We start from the raw sequence: 19441 nt of genomic DNA, 5'->3' as shown, positions 1-19441 counted from the left end.
ATATTATAAATAAAATTTCCGTAATTGTTCCTTTGGACTTCCACAAACTGTGGATAAGTTTGAAGCTACCGTTTTTTGCATTCGAATGTGTTGGCCACGTGGTAAGTTTCGGGTTTTCTTTTCCTCACACCTAAATAGGGATCAGTTTTCCTTGCAATATTTTGTCCGGGAGGTATCTCTTCTTGACAGATTACCTATGTGTTACCTGGCCGTACTATCCAAACAAACTAACCAACCCGCTTTGGGAATCCGGGACTGAATCCATCCCAGCAACTCTTCAGAAATTAGATCGGAATATGTCGGGCCCTTCTTTCATTACCCGATTGTTCTACTATGGGTCTAGCACAGCGGTCGGGAAACCGGGGTAAATTACCCCAAATGGGGTAAAAATGAAATTATTTGGGTAATAAGGAATTTCTCCAAAACCTAAAGAGTAAAAGTTTTCAATGAAATTATTGTGTTCCAAAATAATAATTTTATTTGGTTTGTGTATTATTTATTATTTTCAGTGTAAAATGATTCAATAAATAGTGTTTAATTTAAATTTGTATCGATTTTCTCCTTTTCAAAATGAGGGGGGTAATGTCGACTTACACAAATATATTTTGGGGTAATGGCTAAAAAAGTTCCCCGCCCCCTGGTCTAGCAGAACTCATCATGAGCATGCCTCATCTTGGAAAAGGCCTATACCACAAAGGAGAATAACTCGAAAACCCCTAAAAACTCGTTTTTTTCGTATGCCAAATTTACACTTTCGTGCTTTTTTAACCGAGGTCCCTTTTCTCCTAATCTTTCCATATTTGGTCTTGGCTTTCATCTATCTAACTTTGTTCTCGAGATTAAGGAACAGACAGTGGGAATTTATAAGTCTACAATTTTTTCAAATTGCATCTCAATGATCATAAGAATTGTATTTAATATTAATATTTAAAAAAATAAGAAGATTAATTAAGAAGGTCTTTTTTAATTACACTCATTATGGATTCGGCCAGGCTCGAATTGGGTACGGGACCCAATATACCCCGATCCGTGACAAGCTCCTGGAGGGGAGATACGGGTGCAAGCCCGTATCTCCCCCAAAGCGGTAGGCAAACACCGCAACTTTCTCCCCATTCATCTGGCCGTTTGTATAAAAGTGTTAAAATAAATAAGATATTTGTAAATACAGTAATATAAAACATATTAAATGCAAACAATGTATATGTGTATATGTGTGTGTGAGTGTATGGGGCTTCCATGTTACCTAAAACTACAGATTCTACATAAAATCTGTTCGTTTTTCAGATTAAAAAGCCCATATATTATCACAGATCACATTTTTTATTCTTTCGGCCATGTGAAAACTAAGAGGCCAGTTTAAAGTACCCATTTTGAGCTCGACTAACCATTGTGGGCTCTCATTATGGGACCGGATAGTAAGGGACAGGGTCCCACATATCCGAGACAGATTATGAACCCGATTTCGATCCTAAATCCAATAAAATGGTACGCTGAGGCCTCTGCCAACCAGCCGTTTGTAATTCATATTTTCTTCGACGTAAACATCATGTATTGATTTATATATTTAAATATCGAATTGTAAAAAATATAATTAAATTTAAATCTACAAAATTATGAATAATAAAAAGTTGTTGGCAGGAGGATCCGGGGTGCAACCCGAAGAATTTTTCGGAAGTAACCTGTCTTGGATATCTCCGGTTCTGTCCCATACCACTTTGCCCATAATGGAGGTCTATAACGTCTAATCTGACCCAAAATTAGTATGGAAAACGTCTGTTAATGCTCACAAGACGCCTCACCAACGGACTAGTTTTATTGCCATGACTAACACCTAAATACGGACTAGTTTTCCGTAAAAGTCCTCCCGGGAGACATTCCCTCTTGGCAGATCTCCTATGTGTTGTTGCATTGTCCTATACCATCAACTAGATGTAATGCGATAATTTTTTATCTCACAATCTTCATTTTAATTTACAACTATCCGCTAAGCATTAATGCATTTTATTATGCGTATATACGGGCGTAAATGCTAAACTATGTATGCGTGTTTATTATTAATTAATTTGTTATCGCCAGATGGAGCGACTAGTTCCAGATTCGTAATACGCTCTTCCATAGAAAGGCTTGATTTATTTGTATACACGCGGGATATCTACCGAAGGGATCTCCTACGTGTATAGGTTCAGATAGTTTAACAGACCGTTTACTGACTGAGTGATTTACAACGATCTTCGGAATTCCTTGGCAAGTCCATGATCCAATCAATGAGGCATTCGTCCAGGTGAAGTAGAGTTCTTCAAGAGAGAGAAAGGAGGAATTTCTCATCGAAGAGGTGTACAGGTACCCACAGTTTGCTGAACGGAGAAGCCGAGTAGCGTGGCAGCAGCACAGGTTCAATCCAAAGAGGTAAGGGAGCAAAAAGGGAGTCTGGCAGGTCTGGTAAAAACGATTTAAAGGGAGCACGACGATTTGGACAGACAGTTCGAAAAGGTACACTTGTGTGACAGAAACGAATAGAAAAGGCGATCCGTGTCCTTGGGAGAGGAGTTTTGAAAAGATTGGTCCGTCCATGGCATATTCCGACTGGTTCTGTCTCCCGTCCTTATTTTCCGAGTGGTCTCTTACCCGATTTCAAGCAATGGCACATTGTAGCTTCACGGGGACCAGGTAAATTTGAATTAGGGGCTCCACGTACAGTATTTTTCTTCCAGGGAATTGTCTGAGAGTAATATTTTCTTATAAAAGATTGGTGGTGCCCCAGGCGATTGCTCTTTCTGCCCATAGGATCACGCACCACTATTTTTCAAGGCTAACTCGCGACTGACTCAAGCCACAGGACATTTTAACCGACACACAGCGACGGCCTTAATGATTGCGAGGCCCCGGGCGGCAGATCTTTGCGAGGCCCTTGTCCTTATGAAAAGTATGTGAGTTGAAAATAGATATTTCTGATGATTGACGAGAAATGCAAGTTATAAATAAATAAATTTAGAGTGTTAAAATATTATATCAGAAGATTTATAAAAGTTAATAGTCATAAAGACGACAAATTAGTAATGATGATAAACTAAGGTACATAAATGCCTTAAAAGATATACGCAGGGATTTAAAAATGATGTTTGTGGCTTATAACTAATAGCTAAGGATAAAATAAAAAGTTTTAAATATCAACTTTTTTCTACTCGAGTTGTTGCGCGAGGATCCTGCAAGAGCGAGGCCCCGGGCGATTGCCCTGCTCGCCACTGCCGAACATACTGTATACATAATTATAAAAATTAAATTACAGTATTTACAATTAGAGTAACACCAATAATATACAACACAAAAACTAAATTGAATTCAATTCAATATTTAAAAAAATCGAGGTCATATCGCATGTCTACAAGAATTTTATAATTTAAATTACAATTTCGAAACTTTGAATAAAATGAGATGTTTCTACTTTACCTGAATAACTTCAACTGAAGAGAGTTTTTCTATTGTTCTATTGTTCAGTTTTTCTATTCTTTCTGCTTTATCTAAGTGTAGAAAACTCCAAGAATGGCCATCCAGGAAAGATAGATTGATAACAATTTCCGCAATTATCGAAACGTTTCGTGTGACAGAATTTAAATCGAATGATTAAAATGTTAAAAGATAAATACTGCTACGTGTCCTTCTATTATCTAAAAATTGTATTGTGCTCGGTTTCATTTGTTTATTTTCAAGACCTTTCAAATGAAAGCAGCGACGTGAAATATCTCAGAAATATTACAAATAATATTTATTTACAAAAGATAAATTACCAGGATATTAATGCAATAAGGAAACAATCATACACATGAATTTTCACCATTTATACCGGTAAATATGGAATAATTTTAGAATCAGATGAAGAATGAATACTCCACGTTATTAATATATTTATTTCTTTTTGCTAATCTGAAACAGTGTCGTTATTCTTATTCGTTGCTTAAACACTATGAAGTGCAATTAATCGATCACTTGGCATTCCTTCATCTCTTTATTTTCAATTCAGTTGAGTTCAAAAATTTTATTTTAATTAAATACACCAAAGCGATACGGCATGTCTACAAGTCAGAATTTTGGGCTGCAATATGGAAAAATTATAGGGCTGTAAATACTCACTGTCGTCCGTCTGTCCGTCCTCTTCCTTAATCTCGATCACGGCGTTAGATAGATAAAAAACGAGACCGGATATGGAAAGCTTAGATGCAGGAAGCCCGGATTAACTATTTACGAACTTTTGGTCTAGAACGGAAGTCACGTGACTTTAATTCAAAAATTCCCCTAAACAGAGTTAGATAAATGACCGGCACGACTCTACTGTTAACAGGAAAAGTATGATGTACAGGGGGATAAACTACTAAAATGAAGGCCTACATTTTAAATTAAATAAACTTAAAATATTGTTAAAAATCGCATCGTGGTATTGTGACAATGTCACAACAAATAATTGCTCGTATACTTTAAATTACAATTTAAAACTCTATAAATAAACAAGATGGCAAAATAAAATGTTTCTATATTTCTTTACCCGAATAAATTCAATTAAAGAAAGTGATTTTTCTGTATTTCTTTCAGGTTCATCTTAGTGTAGAACACTCCAAGAATGGCCCATCCAAAAAAGGCGGATTGATAAAAAAATTTCTGCAAAATATTTCTTGTATTAATAACTTGTATAAAATAAAAAATATTGCATTAATATCGTGTATAAAATATCTTGTATTAAAAGTAACATTCATTTACAAACAATAAACAAATGAAAAGAATTCTTCAACGAAGTGCTTAACATTTCCGACAAGAGTTAAAATTTTCTATGGCGCCATCTGTTATGAGAATTTATTATAAAAACATTTTTATATTATTAATTATTATAAAATGGCAAAAATCTTAATTCTGAGGAAGAGACAAATTTTATTTGAAAAAAATTGTAAATGCTAACAAGTAAAATCTTCATTAAGTCTCGAGATATAATACGTGACACCCCTATTGCCCCCCACATCGTCGACCTTTAAGCACCAAAATTTAATAGTACCAATGTCTCTTACACACTAGGAACCAGATTAAATAGAAAGTTCCTTCCAGGGGGAACCCAACTCGTAATACATTAAAAACTAGGACATCGCGTGACTTTGTCGTCACGGCACGCCACTGTACACAGGCGAACTTTGCACTTGCCTGCCACGAGAAAGGCGATCCTTGTACTGTACATGCCGACGTGGGCCCCTATTTTCTACGTTTATATGGACCCATATTACATTTTTGGATTCCTTAGAGCAATTAATAGAAAATGTCAAAGTTTTATCAAAATTGGCCCATCAAATTATGAGAACGAACTCAATTCTATAAGCCCATAGACGTGTAAGCGACTTGTTTCTCCTTCAATCTTGTATATCAAAAACAAAGACATGGACTCCATTTTTATAATGTTTTAAGATTCCTCATCGCAATTAATGGAAAGTGGCAAAGTTTAATAAAAATCGATCGAACAAATTCTGAAATCGAACGTAATTTTGTAAGCCACATAGAAGAGGTTTCTCTAACGCTTTTGTTTTTTATATTTTCATTGATTTATGTTATAAATTGTTACATAACTTATGTGTAGACGTTTTTGGTTAATTAACACGTAAAAGTCATGTATAAAAAGTGCAAGTTATATAAAAAAAAGTTGAAGAAAATAAGGACAGCAATTAGAAAAAGTAGCTGCGATAGGTAGCAAAATATACGTTCCTATTAAATTTGTCCTCTTTAGAAAATAGTTATACAGTTAGTTCAAGTTTATACAGACGTAATACACCACACACACACGTGGAAAGAAAGATGTTTTATTCTTATCGTATAAATTAAGTAAATAACTTTGTTATAATCAGACAACGTTTCTAATATTTCGTAGTAAATTAGCTCAAGGCAGTTTACACTTGTATTATGCCTTATATATACAAAAGGAACCCTAGACTATAGTTATATTAATGGACTCTGTTGGTACTACTCTACACGAAATAAGGGAAGATACGTCATTGGAGAAGAGGTAAAATACAATAGCTTCTTTACATTGAAAGTTTTTCATTGGGTTCAAATTCTACAAATGTCAAAGCAAATATACAAATTGTAGGCTTCTGTGAGAAATGTAACGATACCAGATCCGATCTTCAGTATCGGGTCGTCCCTAATTATAATATAGCAAAATGTTTAATTTTGAGGGTAAAGATGGGTTTTATAGAAATTTATAAGTGATAATAAGGGGTTGAATCTTTATTAAGTCAGACACTACTAAAGACACACACGATCCTTTTTATCTCTCCACTCCATCGACCTTTAACCATCAAAATTTAACAGCCTCGATCTTCCTAATACGCAAACCTCCCTGAAAAATTTCAGAAATTTTCGACAAGAAGCACAAAAGTTATTAAGCTTCAAACAGGGTGAACAAATTCGTGTCCCTCCCCACACACACACACTAACATTTATACATACAGATTACCCTTAAATTTTTTGTATTTCCCGACGTTTCAAGGTCCCCAAAAAGTAAAAATTCCAAAAAGTGAAAATTTTGAATGGGGGTCTTTTTTTTGACCGATCGCCATACTTTCCCTCTGTTATATATAATGGAGCCAGGAAAGTAAAAGGGTTTCGGTTATATGTTCCGGATATTTTGGGTCCTACTCCCACAATTCGGCCGCTATAACCGCGCGATGAATGGCCGAACCTACGAGGATTTCGAAGTCATATATAAATTTGATATTTTGATTGATTTATGTTATAAATTGTTACGTAGCTTACGTGCAAACGTTTATAATTAATTAACATTTTTTTGACTCACTAACACAAGGTGTGTTACCATTTCAACACTTGGCAGTATTTCATCTTTATTTAGTTGATCAACTAAATCAGCGTTTCTCAAAGTGGGCGATAACGTCCCCTTGTGGGTGCTGGAGGCTTTCAGGGGGGCAGTAGAAGGCTCAAAGGAAATTAGGGGGCAGTAAGGAAATCTAGAGGGGCGATGGCAGACAAATTCTATTTACAAAAATCTGACTATAATATATATAAAATGCTGACAATCTATATATTTTTTAATTTTTATTGAAGATCACAACCTGAATATTTCTAACACGTTGACTTATATTATAGCATGAATGAACTTATTATAGTAACATTATTGCATAAATATGCTAAAAATGAAAGTTCAAGAATGGCTACCAAGAATTTTGGCTGCAGAAGCAAATCTCTCAACTGTACCCTGAGTTATGGTCAGTTGTTCAACGATTTCTGATAGCATTCCCATCGTCGTATTTGTGTGAACGTGGATTTAGTGCTGTAGCAACGTTGCTAACTAAAAACAGAAATCGGCTGCGGCTACTTACGGCTGATTTTAAGTGAATTCGACCCTGATATTAACAAACTGGTCGAAATACATCAGATTCATCCTTCACATTAGATAAGTTTTAAATTCAAAGCCTTCTTTTAATGTTAATAAAAATACTTCTAAATATGTTTCCTCTCATTGAAACATTCTTTGATCTCAGAAATAAGATATAGATCACACCCTATCTATCCTATCCATATAATAATGCATGTTTAAACATTATATTTGCAACTGTTTTTAAGATACGCAACAGATGGTAATGTAAAAAGGCAAGTTAAAAAATATGGGGGCGCTAGGAATTTTTTTAATCTCAAAGTGGGCGATGGTCGAAATAAGTTTGAGAACCAGTGAACTAAATAAAGATGAAATACTGCCAAGTGTTGAAATGGTAACACACCTTGTGTTAGTGAATCAAATTAATTAACAGTTAAAAGCTATTTATAAAAAAATAGAGAATAAAGAAAGTTGAATGAAAGTAAATTAGAAAGATATAGCTGCAATATAGTAACACATACTTTCCTATTAAATTTAACTTCTATAGAAAATAGCTAAATACAAGGTTATACAGATGTAACACACATAAAGCTTTGACGTATGAAATAAAAAGATTTCCAGAGAAAAAAAACTTGTACAGACAGGAAGAGTTAAAGGTAGCAATTTAATATTATACACGCATTTTATTTTCTTGCAGTCGGAACAAATACACGTGGTAAGAAAGACGTGTTCTTTTCCTTTATAAATTAAGTAAATAACTGAGAATTAATTAAGTTTAAAATTAATTTAATATTTAAAATCGATTTATCAATATCATATACGATAAAACCTGTCTAAAGCGGAACCTGAATAAAACAGAAATTTGTCAAACCGGAAGAAAATATTCGACACCGCGCGATTCCGGTTTACACAGGTTTTAGCGAATGTGATTTAATATTTAACAAATTTATAAGTAATAATACTGTTAATGTGCGTGTTTATGTGCAAGTAATACAATTAAACCTGTCTATCTCAAACCGGAACGAAGATGTTTATCTCGGAATTTAATTTTTTCCTTCGTTTTTCAGTCTAAATTAAGTACATAAAAGTAGTATACATTAGTTTATATAATCATATTATCATGTTTATCTCAAATTATGGACCGAAGTATCAATTGTAAATTCAGAGTCCGGTGAATATATTTGCATAAATTGTAGTTGAGAAACATTTCTTGTAATACAGTACATGACGCAATTAATGCTTTTCTCTTGTTGGATACGACTTTGGGTTGCTTATTATTGGTTGAAGAAAGTCGGACGTCTATTACTGTTAAGGTATGTCGAAGATGTTTTATTTATATCTACTACAGGTATGTACTGAACTCGCTATTGTATTAATGAAATACCGTCTTCCAATCAAATCTTATTAATGTTTACTGTGTAGGAACTCTATATCTCGAAACCTGTTTATCTCGAATTTTCCCCATTCTCGCCTCGCTAGGTAAACAGGTTCAAACTGTACTTAGATTGCATGATTGGTTTGTGATTACTATATTTTGTGGTTTGATACCTGACCGAATTCACGATTAGTATGGAAAAAAAGACCCTCTTACTTCCGACATAACGAAAAAAATTTAAAATAGAAAAAAAACTATTTTTGTTGGCCTTGAATCGGCTTGATATGGCAGAACAATCTACCATCATTCGAATTATTCTAAAATGACCCACGATAAACCACTTGAACATTTGGCATGCCATCTGCTACCATTTTACACGCGCCCATCAGATTCTAATGCCCAGATAGGGGTCCATGACTCTTGAATGCCCTTGTGTTGCGTTGCCTCATTCAGACAACCCAACCCACCTTTATATGCATACCGTCTTCTAAGATATACAAAACTTAGTTTTATTATCACACGATGATAAAAATATAACTTATTAGCCGCTTGTATTCTATATTCTGATACATATATTTTTTTTTCTCATAATTGAAACAATTTTTGTATACATAAGGATATCTCTCTTGCTGTTTTACCCAATCATTATGAATCGAAAAATGAAAAAAAAGGATACTTTAATCATATATTCTCTTTGCCATATAAAGCATCTTATCATAAAAGCAATACAGTTTAATATTTTAACCAATTTTCTCCGGATTTTGAAAGTAATTAATCAAAATATGACAATTTGCAACAACAAGCCTTATATGCCCATGGATCGAGAATCCTCCTGGTTACTGGAATTAATAAAAGGATATCAAATGGCTACTTTTTAATGGATTTTGCCAGGCTGAATGGCAAGAGATAAATCCTGATATATCCAGGACAAATTATTAATAAAATTTTGAAGATTTCCATAACATCAAAGTGATGCTTAAAGGCCATTCAGATGCTATTTAAACAATATTAATCCATACATTTCAAATCGTATAAACGTCAGTCAAATATAAACACTGTTTACAATAGGCTAATTATTATCTACGCAGAATCTTCAGCATAAACATTCATTCAACTGTTTAAAACTTGAAAAAATTAACTAAACATCTCTCTTCTTTCTAGAATCGCAAACAGGACGTCACCAGAAAACACAGGGATTATCACAGTAAGTCTGAAATGTATATGTTAGTTTTCCTTCAACATAGTTTTATTAATTTAATTACAATAACAATACTTATTCTTTTTCTAATTAACTATTGTACAGTTTATATAAATCTTAAATTATATTTAAAATCTTTAATTACAATTCCAATAGATTGGGAATTGTCAAATATACGAAACTGAACTATACTTAAATGCGTCCTGTTTTTTAAAAAAATGTGTAAATAACTTTAATATATATCTCTTTCCGTTATATAAACATTTGTATAAATCAACTTTGACCTTGCATTTAGTACATGGCAACAAATACAAAGTTCATTAACAGAGAAAAAAATTATGTAATATGTCCTACAACGTTTACTCGGAAAAGTTGTAACAATAAAATTAGTTGTTTTAAAAATTAAATTTAAATTACAATTTCATATTTATTATTAATAATCGTTATAAAGATCCTGTGGCAAGGACTGTTCGATACATTCGTATTAAACATTCCTTCTCATATTATAGTGACTCTGCTGTGAAATCTTCTTAGCACCTTATCTATGAGTATGTAGTCCTTTGTTCTGGTAGATTTTTTTTCAAAAATCTTTCAGAAGAAAGGACTTCAAACTTCATAACAAAGGATTTCATAGATATCACCTTTATGGTACAGGTGATATCTATAAAATCAAAAGGATGTGACATAAACGATGAACTAGATCCTTTATGGTGGTATCTATCATCTCTTTTCTGTCCTGGCAGATTTGGTTTACTCGTACCTTCCTGAACACACGTGACATCTGATATCCTTCCTTTAATTGTTTGTTTTATTTTTTAAGAAACTAAACAATTACCTTAATTAACTGTGGAATTGCACAGTAGAATATTTAGTTTGAAAGCACTAAGCTGCAAACACAATAGAGACACACAATAGCTGCAAACACGTAATGTCATAAGTCATGTCTGGAGTGGGGTCATTCCAGATGTGACTTATGATCATCCTGTATCTCTCCACTCCCTCGACCTTTAACCACCATAATTTCATGACGACAATGATCCTAATGCACAAACCTCCCTGAAAAATTTCATAAATTTTAATTATTTAAGCTTCGAAATGGGTGAAGAAAATCGTGTTTCCCTTCACACACAAACATCTATACATATAGAGAAAACCTATTTACCCTCTATTAAGCATCTATTTAGGTGTTATGAATCGTATTTTCAGAAAGAACCTCGATTTACGACGGTTTACAATTAAGTCGCAAAAAACAGGATCTACTGTATATGTAGACTATTTATTACATTCTAAAGAATTCATTAGAAGTAATACCAGTCTTGAGAGTAATTATAGTCACATATTTATAGTTACATAACTAACTTGATTTACTTACTTTTATAACGTAACCTGAGTTAAATTGAAGACAAAAACTTCTATAAACAAGAAAATAAATGTTTATAGCAGGTTATTAGTGTACATTTAGACACGTTACCTTCAACGGCACGACTTTGTAAATTGTTTTTTCTTCTATTATAGATGTACATTAATGTTAATTCAAAGTTTTAAAATCCAGCAACAAGTTGATTAAGTTTTCCGGTAATATTTAAAACTGCGCCATCTGTTATGATATTTTATTTTAAAGAACTTTTTATATGTTTAATTATTATAAAATGGCAAATAGCTTAATTTTGAGAGTAGAAAAAGTCGTCATTAAGTCCGACCTTACATGAACCCTATTATCTCCCCATCCCCTCGACCTTTAACCACCAAAATTTAATAGCATCGATCCCCTAATACCTCCCTGCAATATTTCAGAAATTTTTGATGAAAAGCACAGGAGTTACCACGCTTCAAACAGGGTGAACAAAATTGTGCCATACATATTAACAACCATACGCATAGAAAAATAAACTCGAATTTTTTTGCATTTCTCAACATTTCAAGATCTGCGAGTCCAAAAACTCTTAGGGGTGGTCATTTTTTTTTGACCGATTGCCATACTTTCCCTCTGTTATAACAGAGCTAGAAAAGAGAAAAATAGGTGTTCAAAGCTTCCTTTTAGTGGGCAATTATCATGCAAATCTGAAATCTAAACTAAATTTGGTATCGAGTATGAGGTTTCGATTTTCGAGAAAAAAATATATCAAAATTCTGCAACTAGGATTAAATTTGGCGCTGTCAATCCCTTAATGTGCATATTACGTATATTTTCTAACCGGCATGTGAATTTGCAACCCAACAACACTTGCTGCTACGGCAATTCTGTGTGAGACAAATGCGTATAGTGTGAATCGCCCTTCAGCCATTAGTCGTCGTAATCGCCATTTGCTTATAGTTTAAATCCACTGCATTGATTGCTAGATTAAATTATGTATCTTGTAATAATTTATTTAACGTTATTATATTTTTAAACAGTGAAGTCATTGAACATGGCCATATTTAAACGTCCTGATTGCACCATCGACAAGAAAATGTTACCAATGAAACTTCACTACTTGTTCAATTCTTTAGGTACGTATATGGACAATAAGGTAATAAGTAAATTAATGTTTATAGATACTATATATTTTATATTTATTTTACTTTTTAGCTATGGGATCGGTTACGATTTACTTCCCACTAATAGCTAAGAAGATAGGAATAAATGCTACAGGATTGGGTGTGATGTTTACAGTACTTCCATTTCTTAGTCTGTTGTTTAATCCACTGTTTGGGTACATTACTGATAAATTCAAGAAGATTACCTTCATTATCATCGTCTTAACCATTATTCTTGCACCTGTCCACTTTTCGGTCAATTATATTCCCGTAATTGAGAGAAGGACACACTCTTTTGCTGGTGTCAAACTTCATTGCGATGAAGGCAACTCTTTTACTTTCATCGAATCTTCTCAATTTAAAATGAAAAATGTAGAAAATAAGAATTTGGAGTGCCAGAAAGAATGCCAAAGTTGCAATAAAAGCGATTTATTTAACGTCACGAGTGGGTCATTTTTAAATAATTCCCAAATTTTACGAGTATCGAACATAACGTTGGGGGATAATATAACAATTTCCATTTGTTCTCAACAGTTATATGATAATTTCAGTGTTAAATGTTTGATGAAAGACAATCAACGTATCAATTCGTTTGTTCATTATCAATTCTGGATATTTGTTATCTTAATAACACTTGGTGATATTATAGCAGATGCTATCACTGCCTTATCAGATGCTGCCTGTTACGAAGCTCTGGAAGGAAGGATTAATCAGTTTGGTAAACAAATATTATGGACTTCAGCTGGTTATGGTACCATGTCTTTTCTTGCAGGATATATTTTAGATTATGCAAATGTCAATAATAAAGGAAAAACTGACTTTTCTTTGTGTTTCTACATGATGATACCTCTAATGTTAATTGATATCATCATACTGAAATTTACAGATATGAAAAAAGAAAAGTCATCATCGAAAAATATATTCAAAGATATCACGAAATCATTTGTAAAACTCCATTCTCTATTCTTCGTTACGGGTGTGTTTTTTGTGGGATTATTATCTGCCTTACAGTGGAAATATTCGGTTTGGTACTTGGAAGAATTAGGAGGTAGCATGATGTTAATTGGAATTTGTGAAGGAGTAATTTGTTTCGTTAGTGATATTCCCTTTATGTTAATTTCTGGTTGGATCATCAAAAGAATTGGAAGAGACAACAGCATGAGCTTGGCATTCATTTCACTTTCTGTATGGTTTCTAACTGCTTCTTACATCTATGAACCATGGTGGATATTACCGGCATATATGGTGCAAGGACCTTCTTTCGGTCTACTTTATGCAGTTATGACTTCGTATGGAAAACTCACAGCTGCACCTGGTACAGAAGCCACCATGCAAACTGTTTTGGGAGCAGTATTTAACGGTTTAGGTAAGAAACATTAATGTTTTTCTATATTAGATATTTATTTAGTTATATAATTCACTAGAATTGTGTTCTAAAAATAATTTAAACAATATAAAACTATTCATTTGTATTTAATTGCTTATTAAAACAATCTAAGTACCAACAGTCGCTGTAATAAGCACTGTTTGAAAGTATATTTATAATTATTGCCTGTACACAAATTATAATAATTAAATTTATTATTTTGTTTTCAGGTGTAGGAGTGGGAAGTTTATTGGGAGGAATCGGTTTCGATAAATATAGTGGTCGTATGACTTATCGCATTGCAGGATATTCCGGATTAGGTTGTGCCGCTGTATATAAATGTGTTACGTTATTTATAGCTGGAGAAGATTCAGTTATTAAAGGTACTCTTTTTGTTTATATTTCTAACAGTACTAAATTAATTATACATTTAATAATTACTCTGTCTTGTAGTAACAGTAATATAAACACGTAAAGTTAATGTAACAATAATTTGTTAGTATGAAGAAATTACTTCTAGTGTAATGAAATAATGTTGTAGCGAATAGCATCCACCAGTTCAGTTACAGAGTGAATAAAACCCCTGATTATTGCTACTAAGTTGGTCGCGGGTTCGCACCTAATTACTAGGGTTTCTCAAACGGGATCCCGGTTGTTTTTTTAACCCGGGAAATATCCCTGAAAATTTTTCTTATCCCGGGAAATCCCGCAAATTACTTAAAAATTCACTTTTTTCTTATTTTGTGTTAAGATTGAGGAAATTTTGCAAACAGAAAGTATAATTAACTCATAAACTGTCAGAATACATTTGTATTTATTAATTTTAAACCTACTTATTAGTTTTTTTAATTTTTCCTCTTTATGGCACGTTACAAATGATCAATAATCAATACGTAGCTTATTTGTGGCAAGACTCTCAAAATTCTTTACCTGTAATATCTGTAATAATTGCGCTTACGTTGTGTTAATTTTTAACCATGCCCAGTAGCTTCAATAACTGCGTAACGCCAAGTTGTGGAAATTGGGCAAGGATACAAACGAGTACGAAGTCTCAAGTATGAAGTTTTTCTTCATAACCCGATTATTAAAGACAAACGAACTGCCGAATTATTGAGATATGATGTTTCTATTAAAGCAGCCAAGGTAGACAAATCAAAAATACTCGAGAGCAAAAGAAGTACTGCAATAAATCTCGAAAACGAACTAGAAATCTTTCGGGATACAAGTGAAAAACACATAAAATTTGTCTTCTCTTAAATGCATTAAACACGATTCCAATCACAACAATTGAATCGGTAAAGGCATTCTCGGTAGCGAGACTTTTCATTACTAAAATAAGAATTAGATTGAGTGATCGGAGTATTGACCATCTTTGCTTTTTAAAATCTTATAAAAATTTACAATATTTTGTATTATATTTTATTTTTAAAAAAACAAAAATTACCTTCTAAGTTAGAAGTTTGATCTGTTTTTTTTTAAATTTTCAATTCAATTCAAAAGCATTTTTGTTGTGTTGTATGCAGTTTCCAGCAAACTTTAATCAATATTTTCTATTTGTGAAAATTTCTACGTAATTCAAAGGTAATTTTTAATATATATCTTACACAGCATTATTAATATGATTTTGGAGGTTACAGAACGTATTAAATTACTTTAAAAAATGAAAAATAATTATATCATGATATTTTGTATATCTTAAAAATAATTAATTTTGTCCCGGGATTTTCCGGGATCCCGGGAAACAGTTCACTTTTATCCCGGAATCCCGGGACAAGCAAAAGACCGAGAAATGAGAAACCCTACTGATTACGTAGGCTGGTAAGGTGGTGTTTTCCGAGTTTTTTCACATATCAAACACCTAAATAGAAATGTTTTTATATTAAAATTCAAGTGGAAAAAGGTTTTTGTTACATAAGTGGATGAATGGGTTCAATGGTTTGGCTGTATTTGGCATCACATTGTGATTTTAATCAGTTGTCACACTATTAATTGGGTTACAGTTTGAAAACATTGTAGACCTATAAATTTCCATTGTCATCTATCTGTCTCGTTGGTTGTAGGTTTTTTCTTGAAAAATTTGATTTCAATTCGAGGGATTTTCTGTATGTAGGGTGTTAGTTTGTGTGGAGTCACAATTTTGTTCACCCACTTTGAAGCTTAATAACTCTTGTGCCTTTGTCAAAAATTTCCGAAATTTTGCCGGGAGGTTTGTGCATTACGGAAATTAGTACTATTAAATTTTGGCGGTTAAAGTTCGAGGAGATGAGGAGATAAAGGAGGCCATCTGTCGTATCTCGAGTGGGATCAGACTTAGTAAAGAGTTTTACTCGTTATTACAATTTACGATTTCTTTATAAAAGCATTTCTACTCTTAAAATTAATCTCATTGCTATTTTATGATACATCACCAAACGATCGCCTAAATATCGGGCTACAATATGGCTAGTTAAATGATTAACACAAAGTAATTTGTCACTAGAGGTAGACGGTAGGCGCCATCTCTTAAGTAAATTAATAATTATAATTAAATAAATAAGTTATTAAATAATTTAGAACCTTCTGGAATAAAAGAACTGACCTGGGGCGAAGCTTGAACCCGCAACCTTCTCTTGCCGTGTGGTGCGGTGCGCTTGCCAGTTACGCCACCCGGACCCCAAGCGAGTCTTCGTTTCCAGAAGTATATTAATTTAGATATAACCTTACTTGGTTAAATACTGGCGCTGGCTATTTTATAATAGTAAAAATATAAAACGTTATTAAAACAAAATATGATAACGGATGTCGCTACCAAAATTTTAAATGTTGCCGGGAAAGTTGAACAACTTGTTGCTGGTTTATTTCTTCTAGAAATTAGAGCACGTATGTAGCGATGTAGACCTTCATAACAGAAATTTTTCAAAAATTTTCATGTATAACATTGAATTTTAAAATTCTAAAAAGAGTGGAGTGTCAAGAACCATGCTCATCGTAGGAACCAAAAGCAAGATAATAGCCAAGGTAGAGAGTGGGCAGAAAATGTCTGATATTGCTAGACAGTATGGCACGAATAGATCTACAGTAGGTACAATCTTAGCTAAGAAAGATATAATCAAGAAGCTCAAGCAGCTAAAGAAGTAACGAAAATCACATCTGAGAAACAAAGATGTTCTATCCATCAAAACATTGAGAAATTGCTTTTAATTTGAACAAAAGAAAGAGAAAAGAAAAGAGATGCAACTAGTATGACTATCATTCAAGAGAAAGTTAGAGAAATTTTTGGAAAACTGAACAAACAAACTCCACATTTGTCACACGAGGAGATAGAATTCAAGGTGTTTGAAGCATGCCAGTTCTCCTCAACGATGACATTGAAAATTGTTGATTAAATTAAATCAATATTATGACCATACAAATAATTTTGGGTCTTTGCAAAATTATCCTTTTTAATTGTCCAATCAGAGACAGATGGTAACAACTTAAAACCGACAAATGACATTAAAAAATACATACAATACAATTGACGCCGACCTTTTCTTTGAGGATCCGACGCCAAGAACACAGTATCACAATTCTTCACAATAGGTAAAAAACAGTTGTATTTATATCCATCTGCTGACTATGGTGGAACTCTGGAACAGCTTCTTAATTTGCATATCTACATTATTAACAAAATTAATCCTTGGAACTTTGTTAATGATGACATTGAAATGCTCATAATGGAACTTGAAACTGATCTGAATTCCCATAAGAATCAACGTTAAATTGATAATCTGTTAACGAAGAATTCGGGTAACGAACATGGTCTTGGAACGGATTATGGTCGTTAACCGTTTACCCACTGTATTCTATATTATATTATATAAATATTTCAAATTATACCGTATATAAAGTAGCCTTTTTATTTTCATGTAATACAAATTGCTACATTTCTTTATTGAATCTTGTCTTTATTTTAAATATATCATTAGCATTTAGATGAAAAATTAAAGATAATTGAATGTAGAAAAATATGTTTAAGTACAGTTCAATAAAATGTTAATGGTTAAGATTTGTCTATACAAAGCCAAAACACTTTGTAGACTTTGTATTTTTGGGAAAATATTTATCCATATTTAATAATTTCCCTTCTATATAAATCCATCTCTCCTGCAGATTTTATCTGTATTTATGGACTAATTAGTTAACAGATTAGCCGCTACAGTACTAATTTGAGATGGAGAGCATATAATTTAAATTAAATTAATTAAAATATGGTTAAAAATTACAGCCAGGCATTCACAATAAATAATTGTTCTTTTAATTATTATTTATTTTAAAATAATTGTGTATAATTGTCTAAGATGAAATCTTATTTATCAGAAACTAAAGAAGTAGAAGCAGAAAAGCCAAAGATTGAAGATTGCAGCTGATCAGACCATCGTTAATTGAATGTAACTAATGCTAAATTTTCGTCACATAGACGAAAATAAAAATATAAAAATATTGTATTAATATTATGAACTTGGAAATACATTAAAATATGTATTATAACTATTTTTTAAAAAATAATAAGTTTTAAATTTTATTTATCAATACAAAATTTATATTTGTCTGTATATACATATATTAAAAGAAAAATGCTCCTTTCTCACCGAAACTGACACTTTACAAAAAAGCAGTGTGTAAGTAGATTACACTTGATCGCCTGTGGTGTTTACAATTCGTTCTTCGAAAATACCGCCCGTTAACTTCTTCAGTAGACTCAGCATGAATTCATGAAAAGGGTTAAATTAACAAAGGGGAAGGGAGGTCTTTGCATAAGGATAGTTGACACAAAAACTTTTGACTCAGACTTGGAGTTGAATAGACGACTATTCGTTTCCTGTCGTAACTATTCTTTAAGTTTCATTGTTGGGCTGCAATTCGAAAAAAATGTAGACCTATAAATTCCCACTGTCGTCCTTCTTTAATCTCAGAACGTAGTTAGATAGATCAACGGTGGGCAACCCCCGGCCCGCGGGCCAGCTACGACCCGCGAAAAGTTTCTATCCGGCCCGCGAGAAGTTTGATAGATTATAAATTGGAAAAATAACTAACTAATTAATAGTTGTTTTTCCAATTCTTTGTAATTTTTCGAGAACGATAAGAGAAATAAATGTAGTACTGCAATTAACTTCTTTTTTTATTTATTTCATATTTGCAGACTAAAAAATTACAGGTCACAAGAAGGCGTCAATTAACTACTACGGCCCGCGGAAGAAGCGTACAATTTATTCTGGCCCATGTTATAAAAAACGTTGCCCACCCTTGAGATAGATGACTGGCACGACTCAAAGGAAAAGTATGATGTACAGGGGCAAGTCACTATTAATTTGAGGTGGAGGGCGTATATTTTAAATTAAATAAATAACAATTTTGATTAAAAATTGCAACTCTGCATTGTGTCCCTGTTATAATAAATAATCGATTGTTAAAATTGACGTTTTATTTCCGAACACCTCGTAGAAAAAAAAAGCTATATTAAGAATAATTGTCGAAGCCTTTGAATGTAATAGTGAAAAGTATGGCGATTTATAGTTTATAATTTAATTATTTTAAATTATAAACTGCATCTCTACATGATTTTAGTCGATTATTCGAGTATAAAATGATATATTGTTTGGGAAT

General features: G+C 32.8%; 1 protein-coding gene and 1 long non-coding RNA gene across 2 annotated transcripts; both read left to right on the top strand.

Annotated features, from left to right (window-relative positions):
- Positions 1 to 2151: 2151 nt before the first annotated feature.
- LOC136982221 (uncharacterized) lies at positions 2152 to 4705 on the top strand. The gene is made up of 2 exons (XR_010881862.1): positions 2152 to 2406; positions 4585 to 4705. It is a non-coding gene; the product is annotated as an uncharacterized lncRNA (long non-coding RNA).
- Positions 4706 to 8062: 3357 nt separating this feature from the next.
- LOC136982220 (major facilitator superfamily domain-containing protein 6-like) lies at positions 8063 to 18346 on the top strand. The gene is made up of 6 exons (XM_067278661.1): positions 8063 to 8075; positions 9897 to 9939; positions 12328 to 12423; positions 12503 to 13816; positions 14047 to 14199; positions 18155 to 18346. Coding segments are annotated over exons 2-6 (1614 nt in total). The 5' UTR covers positions 8063 to 8075; positions 9897 to 9938; the 3' UTR covers positions 18205 to 18346.
- The last annotated feature ends 1095 nt before the right edge of the window (positions 18347 to 19441 follow it).

Source organism: Centruroides vittatus, unplaced genomic scaffold (assembly GCF_030686945.1).
Source record: "Centruroides vittatus isolate TY-2023 unplaced genomic scaffold, ASM3068694v2 contig_817, whole genome shotgun sequence".
In the NCBI taxonomy this organism is placed as follows: domain Eukaryota; kingdom Metazoa; phylum Arthropoda; class Arachnida; order Scorpiones; family Buthidae; genus Centruroides; species Centruroides vittatus.
The sequence above is the reverse complement of the archived record's forward strand: the minus strand, read 5'-3'. Positions and strand labels throughout refer to the sequence as shown.

Bases quoted from the DNA above. Each gene is read 5' to 3' on its own strand.
- LOC136982220 (XM_067278661.1), top strand. The intron at 13,817-14,046 runs GTAAGAAACATT...TTTTGTTTTCAG, and splicing joins AGCAGTATTTAACGGTTTAG to GTGTAGGAGTGGGAAGTTTA. The intron at 14,200-18,154 runs GTACTCTTTTTG...CTTATTTATCAG, and splicing joins AGAAGATTCAGTTATTAAAG to AAACTAAAGAAGTAGAAGCA.